The sequence below is a fragment of the Gobio gobio genome (assembly GCF_949357685.1).
Source record: "Gobio gobio genome assembly, chromosome: 9".
Classification (NCBI taxonomy): domain Eukaryota; kingdom Metazoa; phylum Chordata; class Actinopteri; order Cypriniformes; family Gobionidae; genus Gobio; species Gobio gobio.
In genome coordinates, this window is record NC_137115.1 from 14,955,499 (window position 1) to 14,972,760 (window position 17,262).

Below are 17,262 nucleotides of genomic sequence, written 5' to 3' on the forward strand. Positions count from 1 at the left end.
CATTATGTAAGGTCTTTATACACCACTGAAAACATAGTTATGTATATTATATTACATTTCTGTAAATAGATCCTCATAGATATTACACACTGCACCTTTAATGTATTATGACATAATAAGTGTTAATGACACATTATAATTAATAATAATTATTAAATCAGGGCTCAAAATTATCTTTTTTACTTGTTAGCACTGGCCAAATTCTGTCCCAAATTCAGAAAGTTAGGTGCACCAGCAGAAATTTTGGAGCGCCCACTGAAATTTAAGGAGTACCACATCTACAATTTATATACAGTATATTAAAAGATTTATTTTATTTAAAAACAACACAACATTTTGCAGAGAAATGAAAACTGTAGTGATGCACCAATCATTATTTTTCATGGGCAATTGTTTTACAAGTAAATTGGCCAATTCCGAGACCAGCTGCTGCTTTTTTTTTTCTTTAAGTAAATATTTTTTTTGTTTATTTGCTCTATAACAGGCCATACTGGCCTTAAAAAAAACATATGTAGCCATTTAAAATGAGATGCAACCACTGCATTTTAATTATGATCCAAACAAAGATGCTACACACATGCAGCATGAGCAGTTGTTTTGTTTCATAAGACACACCTGCACAAAACAAAAACAGACGGACTAAAAGGGTTAGTTCACCCAAAAATGAAATTTCTTCCATTAATGACTCACCCCAATGTTTTTCCACACCCGTAAGACCTCCGTTCATCCTCAGAACACAGTTTAAGATATTTTAGATTTAGTCTGAGGGCTTTCAGTCCTTTGAATGTAAGTGTATGCACACTTTGCTGTCCACGTCTGCTATCGCACCAGAAAACACGTCACAGCGTCTTACGTCAATTCACTCTCTGACAGCAGGTAGCGCTTATGGAAATGAAGCATTTATTTGGGTACCGCTGTAAACAAAGCAGCTGCGCTTATAAACACTACTTTTGTTCGGAGAGAAAAAGTAGTCTCTGGCCTGTGTTAATGTCCTGTTAACATACTTCGCAATATTTTCACACAAATGACATTTCAGGAAATGATTGCAATGCAGTTTGTGTGCAAGTTCGGAATAGAGATCAGCCAAAATTAAACTAAAACTAGCCAGACCATGTGTTTTGGTGCACAAACCAGCCGTTTTTCCAATTTATGGCTGGTCAACCGGTGCATCTCTAGAAAAAAAGGTTGCACCACAACAATTATTTTCAATCACGCAAATGCTCCCAAATAAATTTTGAGGTAGCAGGGATTCAATTTCGGGACCAAAATGGTCGCAATTTCGGGCCTTGTTAATTGTAATTATTAGTGAAAAAGAGCACTGCTAAATACACTGGTCAGGATATGTATTATATCCTGTCAGTGTGTAGACTAAAGGATAATTGTATGTTTGTGTTTTTGCAGTTGGTCTCTAATCCGCCTAGTGATGGTCAAACTTGCCCTTCACAATGTCAGGACGTTCCTGCCCCTGACAGGACTGGACTTTACAGGTACATGAGTAGTAGAAACATACTCATATTAACATGCAAACTGGCAGAAGGTAAATTAAATTATTAACTTCCATTTCCTGCACCTCACTTGTGTTGTCTTAGAGTTGCCAGTGACGTCCCCACTGACCAATGCTATGCTGAAGACACTGGAAAACTGGGAACAGATTCTCCTGGAAAAGATTAACAAATTTGACGGCCCTCCACCAAACTACATCAACACCTACCCGACGGACCTGAGTGCAGGCGGGGGGCCGGCTATACTCCGACACAAGGCCATGCTAGAGCCAGAGAACACACCGTTCAAGTGAGCACATGCACCAAATGTCTCAATTACACCAAAAAATGACAGAATATTTAAATAATTATATAAATGTGTGATCAAATGTAAATTTTTTTTTTTCCTTTTCAGGTCAAAGCAGCATTTCTCCTTCCCTGCTCGCCGTCTGTGGCATTTCCTGGTCAAACAGGAGGTGCTTCAGGAGACTTTGATTCGATACATCTTCACTAAGAAAAGGAAGCAGAGTGAGGTAACTACACAACACAGGGCTGGGACTGCACACTGGATATTTAAAGGGGCAGGGCCAGTCACAGATTGAGGTATACCAAATAGAGTTGTGCAGGTATGACGTCACTTTGTAGACCAACCGGCAGTTAGCATCACACTGGTTTCCCTCGATTAAACCCCAATAGGATTTTCCCATAGGCTTTTGGATTATCGCAAAAAACAAGCTCTGTGATCAACAAGAGATGATGATACGTGCACGTTTTGTCCATAAAGATAATTATCACAGATGAACACAACTTTTATTAATTTTGAAGCCTAAATGCAGTGGCCAGAAGTAAAAAGCTAAAGGTAGGCTATAAACGGACTACACCACGGCCCCACGAATTCAACATCACCATCACTAACAAGTTTTTATCTCAAAACATTTTCCAAGAAAGTTTGAGTTAAACTAGTTTAGAATTATAAGCATAATACTACCATTAGCCACTTGCTGGCAACCGCCTTTTTCAAGACTCATAACAGCTTAAAAAAATTTGTGATGCACCGAAATGAAAATTCTGGGCCGAAACCGAAACCGAAAATTTAGGATGCACTTGGCCAAAAACCGAAACTGAAGCCGAAAATGGCTTCTTTTAAAAACGTATACTAATATATATATATATATATATATATATATATATATATATATATATATAGCTTGAATTTAATGGATCTGAAATGGGGAAAAAAATCAGGAACCAATAGAATAATCAAACTTTTATTAAGTCACATAACAAAACCTAAAATATTTTTAACAATGAATATAAATAATAATACCAAAGAGGCCTAATATTATTCTTCCAAGTTTTGTTCCATCAAATAAAATCGTTTTTTAACAGTTGTGCAAAAAAAGATCCACAATTGTCTGAATAACTGCACACAAAATCACAGAATGGTTCTCATTAAGAACATGAGATGCTGCACTGAATAGTCTCTCACTGTCTGTCACTGTTCTCTGGGAAAAATGGCATTTGGGGGGTAAAATATGTGTTGTTTTGGCAGGGTTGCCTGCTAAAATTCGCATTCCTGGGTCTAAATATCACATAATTGGGGTCGCTTCAACCCGCGGACATGGAAAAACATCCCGCGGGAAAACCGCGGACTTGGCAACACTGCTTGGGGCAGATAAATACCTGCGTGCAATCCCCGGCCTTCGTTCGCGCTCCAGTAGTCAAGGGGATTGTCGCTTCTGGCAATGGGTAGTTCATCTGGATACGTCTCTATTTGTTCTCATACCGCTGACATGCTTAATCTTTGATAGGCAGACCTACCGCGTGATAACAGCTCGACCGTGAGTGAAACCTAAGCGCTTGCACACGGATGGGAGGGGCTAGTGACATTCATTTTTCGGTTTACGTTTTCGGCTGGGTTTTTTTATTGCGGCCCGAAACCGATAATGCCATTTTCGGCCGAACGTTTTCGGAGGCCGAACGTTTTCGGAGGCCGAAATCACGGGTGGGTAATACTGATGTATTTTCTGTCATAGAATAAAATGTGAAAGTGTTTTGAGCTTGTGTTCACCACAGACCTTATTTCATCCATTTAACCAAAACGGCATTCAAAAAACACATTGACTTCGAGACGAGGGAACCAGAAGTGCTAAATGCTAACTCGCTTCCGCTTCTGAAATCACCGTTTCAAACCGAGCAGCTTTCAAGTGCAGCGATTGTATGAAGCACAGCTCACACAGAAGTCACTTTCAGATCAAGAAGCTTTCTGTTGGTCTATGCAGCAAATGTAGCGATCTTTTGCCCTCACGTGAAATTCCTGATCATGTTGATTCCAAATTAAAATTACTAGATTTCTAGACTTAACCTTTAGGCAACAAAATGTGCTGGCGCAGATGAGAGGTAATACAATGGGTGGGCTCAGAGTGAAGGAATGGAATAGGTGCGGCCAAACTGCAATAACAAAAGGGGTGGTGCAATGTAGGAGTTGGGTAATGAAAGGGATGGGGCCAGAATAAGACAATAATTCTTCTGACCAAAATTAATGACAGGTGAGATTTACTTGTTATTAAAGGTTTGGAGGAACAAGTTTTTTGTTTTTGTTTTTTATCAAGATGTTTATCATGTGATATAATAAATACATATAGAACTGTAGAAAGTAGCCATCTTATATGTTGAGGGTAAGTACTGAAACAGACTGGAGGGAATGTGCATGTTATCTCAAGACCATCTCTCTGTTGGAGCTCCAAATGAGATTCCTTTTGTTCTTTATTATTTAATTTGTTTTTTTTCCATCTGTCTGTCACTCGGGCATGTGTTTTGTGCTGTGCCCCGCGTGTGTTTGTTAATGTTTGTGTGTGTTGTGGTGTGTATTGTATAGTGTTTAGATGATCATGTGGACCACCTCATACAAAACTACGTTACCGGAGCTCGCAAAACCAACAAGGTACTGAGACATAAAATGGGACTTGTCTCTCTGTGAAACCCTCTTAAAGCTTTGGGCTTCTGTCCTCTGTTAACCTGCTCTGACCTCACACACAAACACACACGTTCGTCTCTTTCCTCACGTTCCCTAACTCGTCTGGCTCAGCACTGCTCTTCCTCACTAACCGCCGACGGCACTGAAAGTGGTTTATCAGACGGATTCTGCTTCAGACACCTTGTTTAGAAGATCAAGCAATAACAACGGTTAATTCATGTTTTGCCTTCTGTGGAGGTGTGTACATGGTCTGCATGTCAGCAAACTTCCTGCTACTACTGTGTGTGTGTGTGTGTGTGTGTTTAGATGTGATTGGGAAATTATTATAAAAACAGCAGTGCAGCAGAATAGATTAATGTGACTCTGTGTTTATTTATATGTATATATGCGTGTGTTGTGTTACAGGTGGAGGCTGATATGGGTTACCCAGGAGGCAAAGCCAAAATCATCCATAAAGAATCTGACATCATCATGGCATTTGCCATTAACAAGGTTAGGACATTTCTATCTCTAGTTCTATTTTAGAGAGATTTTGTATGTTTTTTTTCTTGTTGTTGTTGTTGTTTTTTCACTTTTAATATTAGTTTTCTACACAATAAAGGTTGAGATAACCTTTGTCTGCCTTCTCTCAGACCTTTGGAAGTCACACTGATTTTGCTAATGTAACTTTAACACAACTTTAATGAAATATGTTATTAAAATTGTTTTTGTTTGTTGATCAGGGCTGACCAAGTTGATAAATGCTAAATAGATGTTGATATGTAAATGTGGGCATCCATATGTTAATGAGCTAATGGTTGTGAAAACAGTTTTCATAGTTGATTAGTTTGTTAATTAATTACTGATACCTTAAACCACATGTGGAAGACTTTTTCAAAAATTATAGACATGCATATATACATTTTCATCTTAATACATTTTCAGTCTGTTCAATTTCATTTACATTTAATATAAAAAATTTATTTAAATTACCATTTATTGGCACATTTATTGACTACAGTTTAAGTGTAGATGAGAAATGAAAGTATTGGAATCTTTCTATTCATAAATTTTTTTGCATTGTCATTATCAATAATGTTATTATAAAATATATATGAAACTCTCCAACTTCCGTATTTACCAGAAAATAGTAGCACTTAAAAATGCACAGTAAAATACAAGCAATTATATCAAAAAGTGACACACACAGTATTGTTAATTTGACATTGCAGCATATTCATCATCAAAATGCCAAACATAAACAAGTTGTACAGTAGGGATGTGCCGGTCAGTGTGACAGCCGCCCCATCATGTTGGTTTGCCAAACACAGGATTTTTGCATGTGAAGGTTGCTGTTTTATGTAGAAGATATTGGGGCAAGTGAAGTACAAAGCCTTGTTTACATAATAAATGAGTGCCGAATGAGAGAAATGTGAGCCCATAAATTTGGACAAAGTCATATGTTGGCTTTGTTTTCTGTTTCAATGATTTTAAAGGGTTAGTTCACCTCAAAATGAAAATTCTGTCAGTTTTTATCAAAAAGATGTTCATTTGTGTTCCGAAGATGAACCAAAGTCTTACGGGTTTGGACCAACAAGAGTGTGAGTAATTAATGACAGAAACATTTTTGGGTGAACCATCCGTTTAACAATATTCAATAATTTTTTCCACCGGGGCTACACATTGAATATCTGGTCACACTTTATACTAGGCGTCTTTAACTCCTATGTACTTACATAAAAAAATAAGTACTATACTTACTGTGTTCATATTGTACTACAAAACATTTTAGCTGCTGTTTAGGTGGGATACGGGTAAGGTTAGGATAGGTTTGGTGGTGTGGTAAGTCTAAGGGTGGGTTAAAGTGTAAGGGAAGTGTCAACAGTGTAATTATTGATCCAATTACAGAAATTACATGCATTTTTTATGTAAGTACAATGTAAAAACATATTCACAATTAGTACATTGTATGAAATTATTCATTTTAAATGTTAGTACAAAGGGGGACAGAATTTCTTTCTAAGTCGGTCTTTTCCATCACAGGAATAAATTACATTTTAAAATATATTCAAATAGAAAATAGATATTTTAACTAATGTGACTTGTGTTTTTTTTTCTCTTCTCTCAACAATGTTTTTTTGTTTTTACATACTACAACAAACTTTCAAAAGAGCAAAATAAAAAATCATGTTTTAACACCCCATTTAACTTGTGTTTGTGTTTTTTGTCTCAGGCTAACACTAATGAAATAGTACTGGCGTCCACTCATGATGTCCAGGAAGTGGATGTGTCCACGCTGCTCGCAGCTCAGCCTTACACCTGGATTGGAGAAGAATTTGACAAGGAGTCTCGCAGGTTTGTTACCTATCTGTGTTTGTTTGGAACATTGCTGACAGATTTGAAGGGATTGCTATGAGAATCTTGTTTTCTCTGTATAGCTCTGATGATGTGGATTACCGCTCGTCTCATACCAACATCGCCCAGGCCAGCGCTGGTCCCTTTGCCCCCCAACAGATGGCAGCGTCCTCCTCCATGCCCTGGTTGGGCAGCGGGCAGACCAGCATGGGTGCAAGTGTGGTATGTTAGACTGTTTTTTGCCTGTAAAAAACTCGAAGAATGGAAAATTATGAAATGATAAATATATATATATATATACAGCTCTGGAAAAAATGGAGACCACTTAACATTGATTTCTCATTGTTAAGTGGTCTTTTAATTTTTTCCAGAGCTGTGTATGTATGTAGAACGTGCATTTTCCAAAGGCATTTGGAACCCAATTCTATTTCTCAGGCCTTTTTGTAACCATACAAATCTTATATAGATTTTAATTAAAATTATTTTTATTACATTTTAACTAGATTTTTGCTATGAAATAGCTTTGGAAGCTGGCACGCGCTAAAAACAAAAACAAAAATATTTGCTACAAAAAGAAAATATTTAAATAGTGGAACACTTTTGTAATGACCAACAATAAAAATGTTAAGATGCTTATTTGCACTAAGTGAAAATAGCAATAAATTCTATTTGCACTACGTACAATAGCAGTATTTTCTTTGCAATAAGTGTAAATAGTAGTTATGCTATTTATACTTATAAATAGTGGCAGATACTATTTGCACCTCAGTGTTGTTATACATTAAACAGTATGCAATAATAACAGAGTGTAAGTTATTATATTTACTACAATTATTTATATTAAATTATATTAATTATATTAAATGGATGCCGCCTTATTGGGACAAATAAAGCCCCCTACATCTACTCCTAACCGATAAACACTTTATTATTAAACGCACATTAGACACTTTATTTCCACTTTTTGGATATTTTTTAATATACAGTGGGTACGGAAAGTATTCAGACCCCCTTCAAATTTTCACTCTTAGTTATATTGCAGCCATTTGCTAAAATCATTTAAGTAATTTTTTTTTCTCATTAATGTACACACAGCACCCCATATTGACAGAAAAACACAGAATTGGTGACATTTTTGCAGATTTATTAAAAAAGAAAAACTGAAATATCACATTGTCCTAAGTATTCAGACCCTTTGCTCAGTATTTAGTAGAAGCACCCTTTTGATCTAATACAGCCATGAGTCTTTTTGGGAAAGATGCAACAAGTTTTTCACACCTGGATTTGGGGATCCTCTGCCATTCATCCTTGCAGATCCTCTCCAGTTCTGTCAGGTTGGATGGTAAACGTTGGTGGACAGCCATTTTCAGGTCTCTCCAGAGATGCTCAATTGGGTTTAAGTCAGGGCTCTGGCTGGGCCATTCAAGAACAGTCACGGAGATGTTGTGAAGCCACTCCTTCGTTATTTTACCTGTGTGCTTAGGGTCATTGTCTTGTTGGAAGGTGAACCTTCGACCCAGTCTGAGGTCTTGAGCACTCTGGAGAAGGTTTATCCCTTTACTTGGCCGCATTCATCTTTCCCTCGATTGCAACCAGTCGTCCTGTCCCTGCAGCTGAAAAACACCCCCACAGCATGATGCTGCCACCACCATGCTTTACTGTTGGGACTGTATTGGACAGGTGATGAGCAGTGCCTGGTCTTCTCCACACATACCGCTTAGAATTAAGGCCAAAAAGTTATATCCTGGTCTCATCCGACCAGAGAATCTTATTTCTCACCATCTTGGAGTCCATGAGGTGTTTTTTAGCAAACTCCATGCAGGCTTTCATGTGTCTTGCACTGAGGAGAGACTTCCGTCGGGCCACTCTGCCATAAAGCCCCGACTGGTGGAGGACTGCAGTGATGGTTGACTTTCTACAACTTTCTCCCATCTCCCGACTGCATCTCTGGAGCTCAGCCACAGTGACCTTTGGGTTCTTCTTTACCTCTCTCACCAAGGCTCTTCTCCCCCGATAGCTCAGTTTGGCCGGACGGCCAGCTCTAGGAAGGGTTCTGGTCATCCCGAACATCTTTCATTTAAGCATTATGAGCTCTCAGAAACCTTAAGTGCAGCAGAATTTTTTTTGTAACCTTGGCCAGATCTGTGCCTTGCCACAATTCTGTCTCTGAGCTCTTCAGGCAGTTCCTTTGACCTCATGATTCTCATTTGCTCTGACATGCACTGTGAGCTGTAAGGTCTCATATAGACAGGTGTGTGGCTTTCCTAATCAAGTCCAATCAGTTTAATCAAACACAGCTGGACTCAAATGAAGGTGTAGAACCATCTCAAGGATGATCAGAAGAAATGGACAGCACCTGAGTTAAATATATGAGTGTCACAGCAAAGGGTCTGAATACTTAGAATAGTTATTTTTTTTATAAATCTGCAAAAATGTCAACAATTCTGTGTTATTTTTTTTATAAATCTGCAAAAATGTCAACAATTCTGTGTTTTTCTATCAATATGGGGTGCTGTGTGTACATTAATGAGAAAAAAACTTAAAATAACTTTAAATGATTTTAGCAAATGGCTGCAATATAACAACAGTGAACATTTAAGGGGGTCTGAATACTTTCTGTACCCACTGTATATTCAAATTTCTTCATTTTATTGAAAATAAATGCCTTTTGATCTGATATGTGATGGAAAAAGGGAGTAGAGTTCGGGTCGATTTGCGTCAACTGCCACACGCCACATGCCTTACCCCTACACTATTGCTACTATTGACAATCCAGCATCTTCTTTATTTTTGTCTGGCCCAACCAGACATCAGTGGGTGGAGTTAGTGCAAATGGCTTCTGCCAACCAGGCAGGCTATTTGCAATTAGTGTAAATAGACACTCTGTTTGATTAAATCTGTTAATAAAGAGCATTTTAAGATTCAGGAAAATTTAAAGAGGGTGTATGTAGAATTCAGAAACCCTTGCTATTATACTGGTGGCCGTTAAATGAGTTGCCGGCTGCACCGTACAACGGACTGAGCATAATTTAAGGCGCTGTTTGCTTAGCAAAAAGAAGTTTACAGCAATATACTATTAAAGGTGTATATGATTCTATTTTCAAAGATCATTATTTTATTTGGTGTAATAGAATATTTTACCATGCTTTAATGTTGAAAAAACAGGTTCAGCTGAACGTGAACGGCAGAATGTCACGTTCACGTGTGTGAAAGCACAGGGCGTGCGTGCTACTTCAGCTATTTCGGCCAGTGTGAAACAGAATACGTAGTGCATCTGAAGACCGAGGATACCATGTTTGTAAACATAAATCAATCTTTGCACTTTTGATCATAAAACGACAAACAATATGTGACCCGTTACGGCAACCAGGGACACAAGTCGGCAGCACAAGTTTCGAGCAAAATGAGAATGAGGCGTTTTTTTTTTTTTTCAAAATTGGTGATTTTCGCTTTCTTGCCGAATCTGTTAGTTGAGATCATGAAGAAGCCTCTCCATGTTTGAGATATCAGTATTGGTATATTTAAAAGCACACACTTTGAGGTTGAAATCGCCTTGTTTTTAGGAGATTCTAGCATGCTGCAGAGGCGTGTTTCTCTTTTGTTATTGTCCCACTCTCTAAGGGAAGCGTGGCTCAGTGTTGCCAAGTCTGCTGTTTGAAGCGGGTTGAAGCGACCCCAATTATGTGATATTTAGCCCCGGGAATGTGAATTTTAGTAGGCAACCATGCCAAAAAAAAAACATATTTTACCCCCTGAAATTTTTACCGGAGAAGCCCCCCTGAAACGCGATTGGGCTTGTTTTGGGCTAGGTTTGAGTAGAAATTGTGCGGGTTTTGTTGTGAAAACCTGGCAACCCTGGTGGCTGATACACCAGCAGCGAGCAACGAGCAGCTGATACGAAGTGCAAACCTCCCAGATAACACAACACAATGTCTGAAGCAACCAACACGATCATCTTTCCCTTGTGCAGAAAGAGAGGGCTGAGTACAATGACATGACTGAAAATAAACATACATACAGGTCCTTGAAAGTGCTTGAATTTATTTTGTGCAAGAAGTTTTCTGAAAGAAATTCCATATTATTCTCTCCGGTCCGATAATGTGTTATTTCGCCAATACTTCGTGGACTATGCTTGATTTACGTTTGTTACTTGCATTTATGCATTACATTAAGTGTTTCCCGCGTGAGGTACTTTGTGTTGTACATTGCCATGATGTTCACGCGCGCACAAAACCACTACGGTACCTCAGCGTTTCACAGACACACCGTGAAATATTGCAAAAATAGACTGGTTACATGAGCCTAAGCTCTTTTCAATAAAATCCATGCAAAAGATAATATCAGATCATTTTAGAATACAGTATAGGATGTACCGAATATTCTTCAGTTTTATGCAAAACAGAAATATGACAAATAGAATATCAGACCTCTGTCATATGGCCAAAAGTAAAGTCCTTGAAAGGTTCTTGAATTTGAAGTTAACTAAGCTGTGGGAACGATGTAACTGTTTTAGACCTAAAAGAGCCTTTGTAGGCCTATGTTACCCTTAAATGTCAGAGAAAAAAACAGAATCAGAGATTTTTTTTTCTTATAGAAAATTGTACTTTGCATATTATACTATAAAAACACATAATTATAGTTGATTTTAGTTTATCATAGTTGATCATGACGGTTATCACAGAATCCTGTTAAAAAGTCCCAATGCTACACAATGAAATCAATTCACCAAGTTTTATGTAGAAAACCAGCAAATAACAAATAAAAAGGTTTTATAAAAAGATAAAACTCACATATTTCAGCCTCTAAATCATTTTTAGTCAAAAAAGATACATTACTGACATTTACAATGCACATTATCCTTTATTATTAATAGTATGCGGTCCGATTGTAACCATGCAGCTTTACAGGGGGAGCTTTACAGGGGGTATGGCTTATCTAATGAGATGTAAATGAGCCCTATTGTCACTCCCAGCAGGTGAGAACAGAATCTTTAGAGGCAAATTTCTCCCTGTTAAGCTTTTTTGAGTGCCTACTTTCAAATGGCCACAACTTCTCCAAATATTATCAGATTTCCATGTGTTACACATCACTGGAAAGCTTGGAGACTACACTTTCTGTAATCTGTAAATAACTCAAAATGCCCCAGAACCGACTTGTGTCCCTACCTTCCGTGACTGGTCACATATGCACAAAACTCCGCATTTGAGCAGTCAATTCCAAATACTTTAACAAATAATAAAACATACAGGCTCTGATTCAGAAGCACTAGACTGGCCTAGCAAAGTTGGAATTACCCCATTTTCTTTTTGTTTAGAAAACAGCCTTTGTACTTTCTCGGGTTCTCTCCCGTGTTTACATCAGGAGACTGTCCTCCATACAATGCGCTGCACAAGCACGAACATTTGGGTTGTACTGTACTGGAACAGTATTGTAAATAAATCTTAACCACTGATTCCTAAGTGTGTCCACCTTTGGAATGCCAAATAAAGTGCTGCTTTTGCTTTCGCATAGAAACACACAGCGTCTCCACAAAATGGAAAAAAAAATTCAATTCAACTTTTGACTCAAGTAGTTAAGCAAAGAATATAATTTGTAATGTAAAAGTTTGTATTATATTAGAAAAACAAGCATTTTCACTAGTTTGGACCCCACTGTACATATGCACACACTAAAGCAGGTTCATGCCGGTCACGTTCCCACAGAGCTTTTGGCTGTTATCAGCAGAACACAAACAGTGAGTCGTGGTCTCAACAGAGCTCTTGATGAGTCTGTATTGGGCTGATAAGAGCATTTGGAGGTATTGGAGGAAGCCGCAGACAGTCCGAGCGGCCCAAGGTACAGACCTGCGTCATCAGCCTCCAATCTGTTCTCATTCACAGCTGATAAAGATGACACAATGAAGTTGGGGAAACTACTTTCAAACTGTATTTGCAAAAGCCCTACATGCTACTGATCAATTCAAGTAGTTAAACCATTATCAGACAAATTATCATTTTGAATGTGTAATTGCTACAAACTATTAACAAAAATCTAACACAAAAACAGTCCCTTCAATACCTTGCACAAAGAGCACTATGGTGGTATATGGTACAGGGATGGTATCAGAAGGCAGTGACACTGTCATTCATTTGATTGATTTATTCATTAATTTATGGTTCATTTGAAATGAACTATTCAAACATATAATTTGCTAAATTAGACTTTATATTATTGTAAATTATTCTGTAAAATATGAATAAATTGTGTTTTGTGTGTTCGAGAGAATCTCTGGTGTATTTAACTGTGTGTAATTTCTGTCAGATCATGAAGAGGAACCTGAATAACGTGAAGAGAATGACATCTCATCCCATCTATCAGTACTGTAAGTGTCTCTTTTTTCACAGACAAACACTGTAGTGTTTTGATGAAACTTCATTTGACTTCTTTTTCATGTTTGCAGATATGACGGGAGCTCAGGACGGCAGTGTGAGGATGTTTGAGTGGAATCGTCCACAGCAGCTGATCTGTTTCAGACAGGCTGGAAATGCTCGGGTCACACGCCTTTATTTCAACTCACAGGGCAACAAGGTATTGAAGCATCCATTACCAAAATGATTAAACCTTGTAACCAAATGACTCAAGTTACTGTGTATGTGTACAGTATATATGCATTATATATATGAATTGAATAACACTGATTATCTCTTCATCACGGCACCTGTTAGTGTGTGTATGTATATATGTATGTATTTAAATATAAAATATTTTTTTATATAATTTTATTTTTTTCACTTTGTATTTCAATACTGAAAAAAAGTTAAGTATAAAATATAATGTGTCAATATTTAGGGTACACTACAATATACCAGTTGATAACACACATCTGAAGTGTAAAAAAACAAAACAAAACAAATTAAATGTTGATGTTTTTACTATTCTTTTATTATATATTTTTTATATAAGTTTTCTGTATCCTCTATGTCTATAATGTTGTTGGATGTTTGGTGTGGCTTTTACTTTTTTTGTTAGTTACTGTGATCTTTGCTAATGTTCAATGTGGCTCCCTTGAGTGCAAAACAAATTAATTCCTTCATTCATGTTTTATTATATTATTTTACTGTTTTTACTAATATATGATATGATACAAGTCATTGATAACCAATAAGATCTAAACAAATGTAAATCATTTAAATGCTTTTTTATTTTACACAGCATTTATATAAAATGCACACCAAAAATATTGACCTCTGGTAACTGTTACTTGTGTATTGTATAATAATTTTCAGGCTCATTTAGTGTCTGTTTATGTGCTGTTGTTTTTTCATTGAATAGAGTGAATATGTGCTGTTTATTATTGTCTGTGGTGTTATGTAATAAGAGGAAAGGGTATCCTGTTGTTCCGTCTGTACTGCATTTGAATCATTATGCAATACGCAGCTTAAAATACTCTCTGCACCCTTCAATTTCTCCATTCTTTCTGTCTGTCTGCAGTGTGGCGTTGCAGATGGCGAGGGCTTTTTGAGCCTCTGGCAAGTCAATCAGACCTCGTCAAACCCCAAACCGTATTTGGTAAGAGCCTTATCTTTGTATCGCACAAGCCATAGTGTTAAATAATTAACTTGTAAATGTCTAGAATTAGTTTATTTTATAAATGGCTATATTTTATATAAAAGCCTAAAAATATTGTGACATTTAGGCCACACTTAATAGTGTCTTTAAATTAGATAATGTATAATATCAAAAAAGCATGTCATCTGCAAACAAATAATGCTAGAACCTTTCTCTAAACTAATTTGACCATTAAATAGTCACTTGGTTTGATAGTTTATGTAATGCAGTGTGACTGTATAATTTGATTGAATAAGCTTCTCTGTGTGTCTCAGAGCTGGCAGTGCCACAGTAAAAGCTGCGGGGATTTTTCCTTCATTACATCCTCCAGTCTGATCGCCACAGCAGGACAGTCCAACGATGGCAGGTCAGTTAAATGATTTATCTTAATGTCATGTAGAAAGAGACTGTATATAGTAGGAATATGTAGAAATAGACTGTATATAAAGTTTTAAGGAAATGTTTCCCTTTCTTCCACAGGAATGTTTGTTTATGGGACACTCTGGTCTCTCCAAGTAACTCTATGATACATGGTGAGTTCACGTTTATATATGTGTGTGTATATATATATATATATATATATATATATATATATATATATATATATATATATATAATTGATAAATCATTGAATTCAGGTGTTCAAATCACTTCCAGGGCCAAATGTGTATACAATCAAGCACCTAGGCATGTAGACTGCTTCTTCAAACATTTGTGAAAGAATTGGTCGCTCTCAGGAGCTCAGTGAATTCAAGTGTGTTACCGTGATAAGTTACCACCTGTGCAATAAGTCCATTCGTGAAATTTCCTCACTACTAAATATTCCAAGGTCAACTGTTACATGTATTTTATAACAAAGTGGAAGCAATTGGAAGAAACAGCAACTCAGCCACGTAAGGCCATGTAAAATCACAGAGCGGGGTCAGCTCATGCTGAAGCGAACAGTGCGCAGAAGTCGCCAACTTTCTGCAGTCAATAGCTACAGACCTCCAAACTTCATGTGGCCTTCAGATTAGCTCAAGAGCAGTGCGTAGAGAGCTTCACGGAATGGGTTTCCATGGCCGAGCAGCTGCATCCAAGTCTTACATCACCAATTGCAATGCAAAGCGTAATTTGCAGTGGTGTAAAGCATGCTGCTTCTCTGTCTGGCAATCCGATGGACAAGTCTGGGTTTGGCTGTTACCAGGAGAACGTTACTTGCCTGACTGCGTTGTGCCAAGTGTAAAGTTTGGTGGAGGGGTTGTTTTTAATGGGCTGGGCTGGGCTTGGCCCCATGGACAATTTCATGCTCCCAACTTTGTGGGAACAGTTTGGGGATGGCCCCTTCCTGTTCCAACACGACTGCGTACCAGTGCACAAAGCAAGGTCCATAAAGACATGGATGAGTGATTTTGGTGTGGAGGAACGTGACTGGCCTGCACAGAGTCCTGACCTCAACCCGATGGAACACCTTTGGGATGAATTAGAGTGGAGACTGCGAGCCAGGCCTTCTCGTCCAACATCAGTGCCTGACCTCACAAATGCGCTTCTAGAAGAATGGTCAAAAAGTCCCTTAAACACTCTCCTAAACCTTGTGGAAAGCCTTCCCAGAAGAGTTGAAGCTGTTATAGTTGCAAAGGGTGGGCCAACTCCATATTAAACCTTACGGATTAAGAATGGGATGTCATTAAAGTTCATGTGCATGTTAAGGCAGGCATCCCGAAACTTTTGACAATATAGTGTATATATATTGTGGCTTCTTTGTGGGGTGCACTAAGAATTTTTGATTGACCTCTAATTTGCTTGTATATTTTTATTGGTAAATTTACTAATAAATATTGTAAATAATAAATAAATTGTAATAAATATTGAATAAAACATGTCTTATTGAATGTGCACCCCAGCCTATTTACTTATGAAGCTGAGATGCAGTACTCATTTAAAAAGTCAAAAAGTTTTATTCTGGTATTTCTTTATATCCAGCATTCCAGTGCCATGAGAATGGTGCAACAGTTCTTCAATATGCTCCTAAACAGCAGCTGATCATCACGGGCGGCAGGAAGGGATTCGTCTGTATTTTTGACATCCGTCAGAGACAGCTGCTCCACACATTCCAGGCACATGATTCGGCCATCAAAGCTTTGGCCATGGATTCCACTGAGGACTTCTTTGTCACTGGCTCAGCAGAAGGGAACATGAAGGTATATTTCCTTAGAATGACACACTTTACCTTAATCATCTCATGTTGCCGCAATGTGGATATTTAGGATAAAATCCAAAGAGCAGTCACATTTAATATTTAATAGCAAATAGACAGCATTTAAAGTATTGCCAAATGAACAAATCAATGTTTTTTGTTTTCTCCCCAAGTGAGTGCTGAGATCTCCTCCTCCTCCTCCTCCTCCTCCTCCTCCTCCTCCTCCTCCTCCTCCTCCTCCTCCTCCTCCTCCTCCTCCTCCTCCTCAGCATGTGTCATCTTTAGTAGCAAGCAATACTAGCAAGAAATATCCTACCTTTTATCTCTATGCAAAATGACAAACTAGCAAGCAGTACCCATGGCTCACTATCAATAGATTCTCTAAATTTTTCCCTAATTATTTGAACAAATAACTAAAAATTCAATCAAATTGTTTTGGAGGACTGAAACCATTGACCGAAATGGTCTAAACGCATCATTTGTGAAGCACTATTTTGTGTAAACAATGCTGATAAGCTACAACAGGTAAACATGTCAGCTGTGTGGATGCTAGAGCTGGGTTGACAATATCAATTTGTTTTTAATATCTTTATTTTGATGAACCGAGATCTTTTAGTCTATGCTTCAGTTTATGCGTGAATAAAACGTCACTGAACATTATTTGTAGCACCTTCCATCCAATAATTTTGATATGAAACAAAGTCTCA

General features: G+C 37.7%; 1 protein-coding gene across 2 annotated transcripts in view; it reads left to right on the forward strand.

Annotated features, from left to right (window-relative positions):
* The window catches only part of dmxl2 (Dmx-like 2), an 88,128-nt gene that overhangs the window by 68,397 nt on the left and 2,469 nt on the right, over positions 1 to 17,262 (forward strand). For both annotated transcript variants that reach the window (XM_079825067.1, XM_079825066.1), the window contains 13 exons: positions 1,402 to 1,487; positions 1,590 to 1,791; positions 1,897 to 2,014; positions 4,360 to 4,425; positions 4,864 to 4,950; positions 6,671 to 6,792; positions 6,876 to 7,014; positions 13,093 to 13,153; positions 13,232 to 13,359; positions 14,263 to 14,340; positions 14,655 to 14,746; positions 14,860 to 14,912; positions 16,342 to 16,559. In XM_079825067.1, coding sequence (XP_079681193.1) covers positions 1,402 to 1,487; positions 1,590 to 1,791; positions 1,897 to 2,014; positions 4,360 to 4,425; positions 4,864 to 4,950; positions 6,671 to 6,792; positions 6,876 to 7,014; positions 13,093 to 13,153; positions 13,232 to 13,359; positions 14,263 to 14,340; positions 14,655 to 14,746; positions 14,860 to 14,912; positions 16,342 to 16,559 — 1,450 coding nt within the window. The remainder of the gene's footprint in view (positions 1 to 1,401; positions 1,488 to 1,589; positions 1,792 to 1,896; positions 2,015 to 4,359; positions 4,426 to 4,863; positions 4,951 to 6,670; positions 6,793 to 6,875; positions 7,015 to 13,092; positions 13,154 to 13,231; positions 13,360 to 14,262; positions 14,341 to 14,654; positions 14,747 to 14,859; positions 14,913 to 16,341; positions 16,560 to 17,262) is intronic.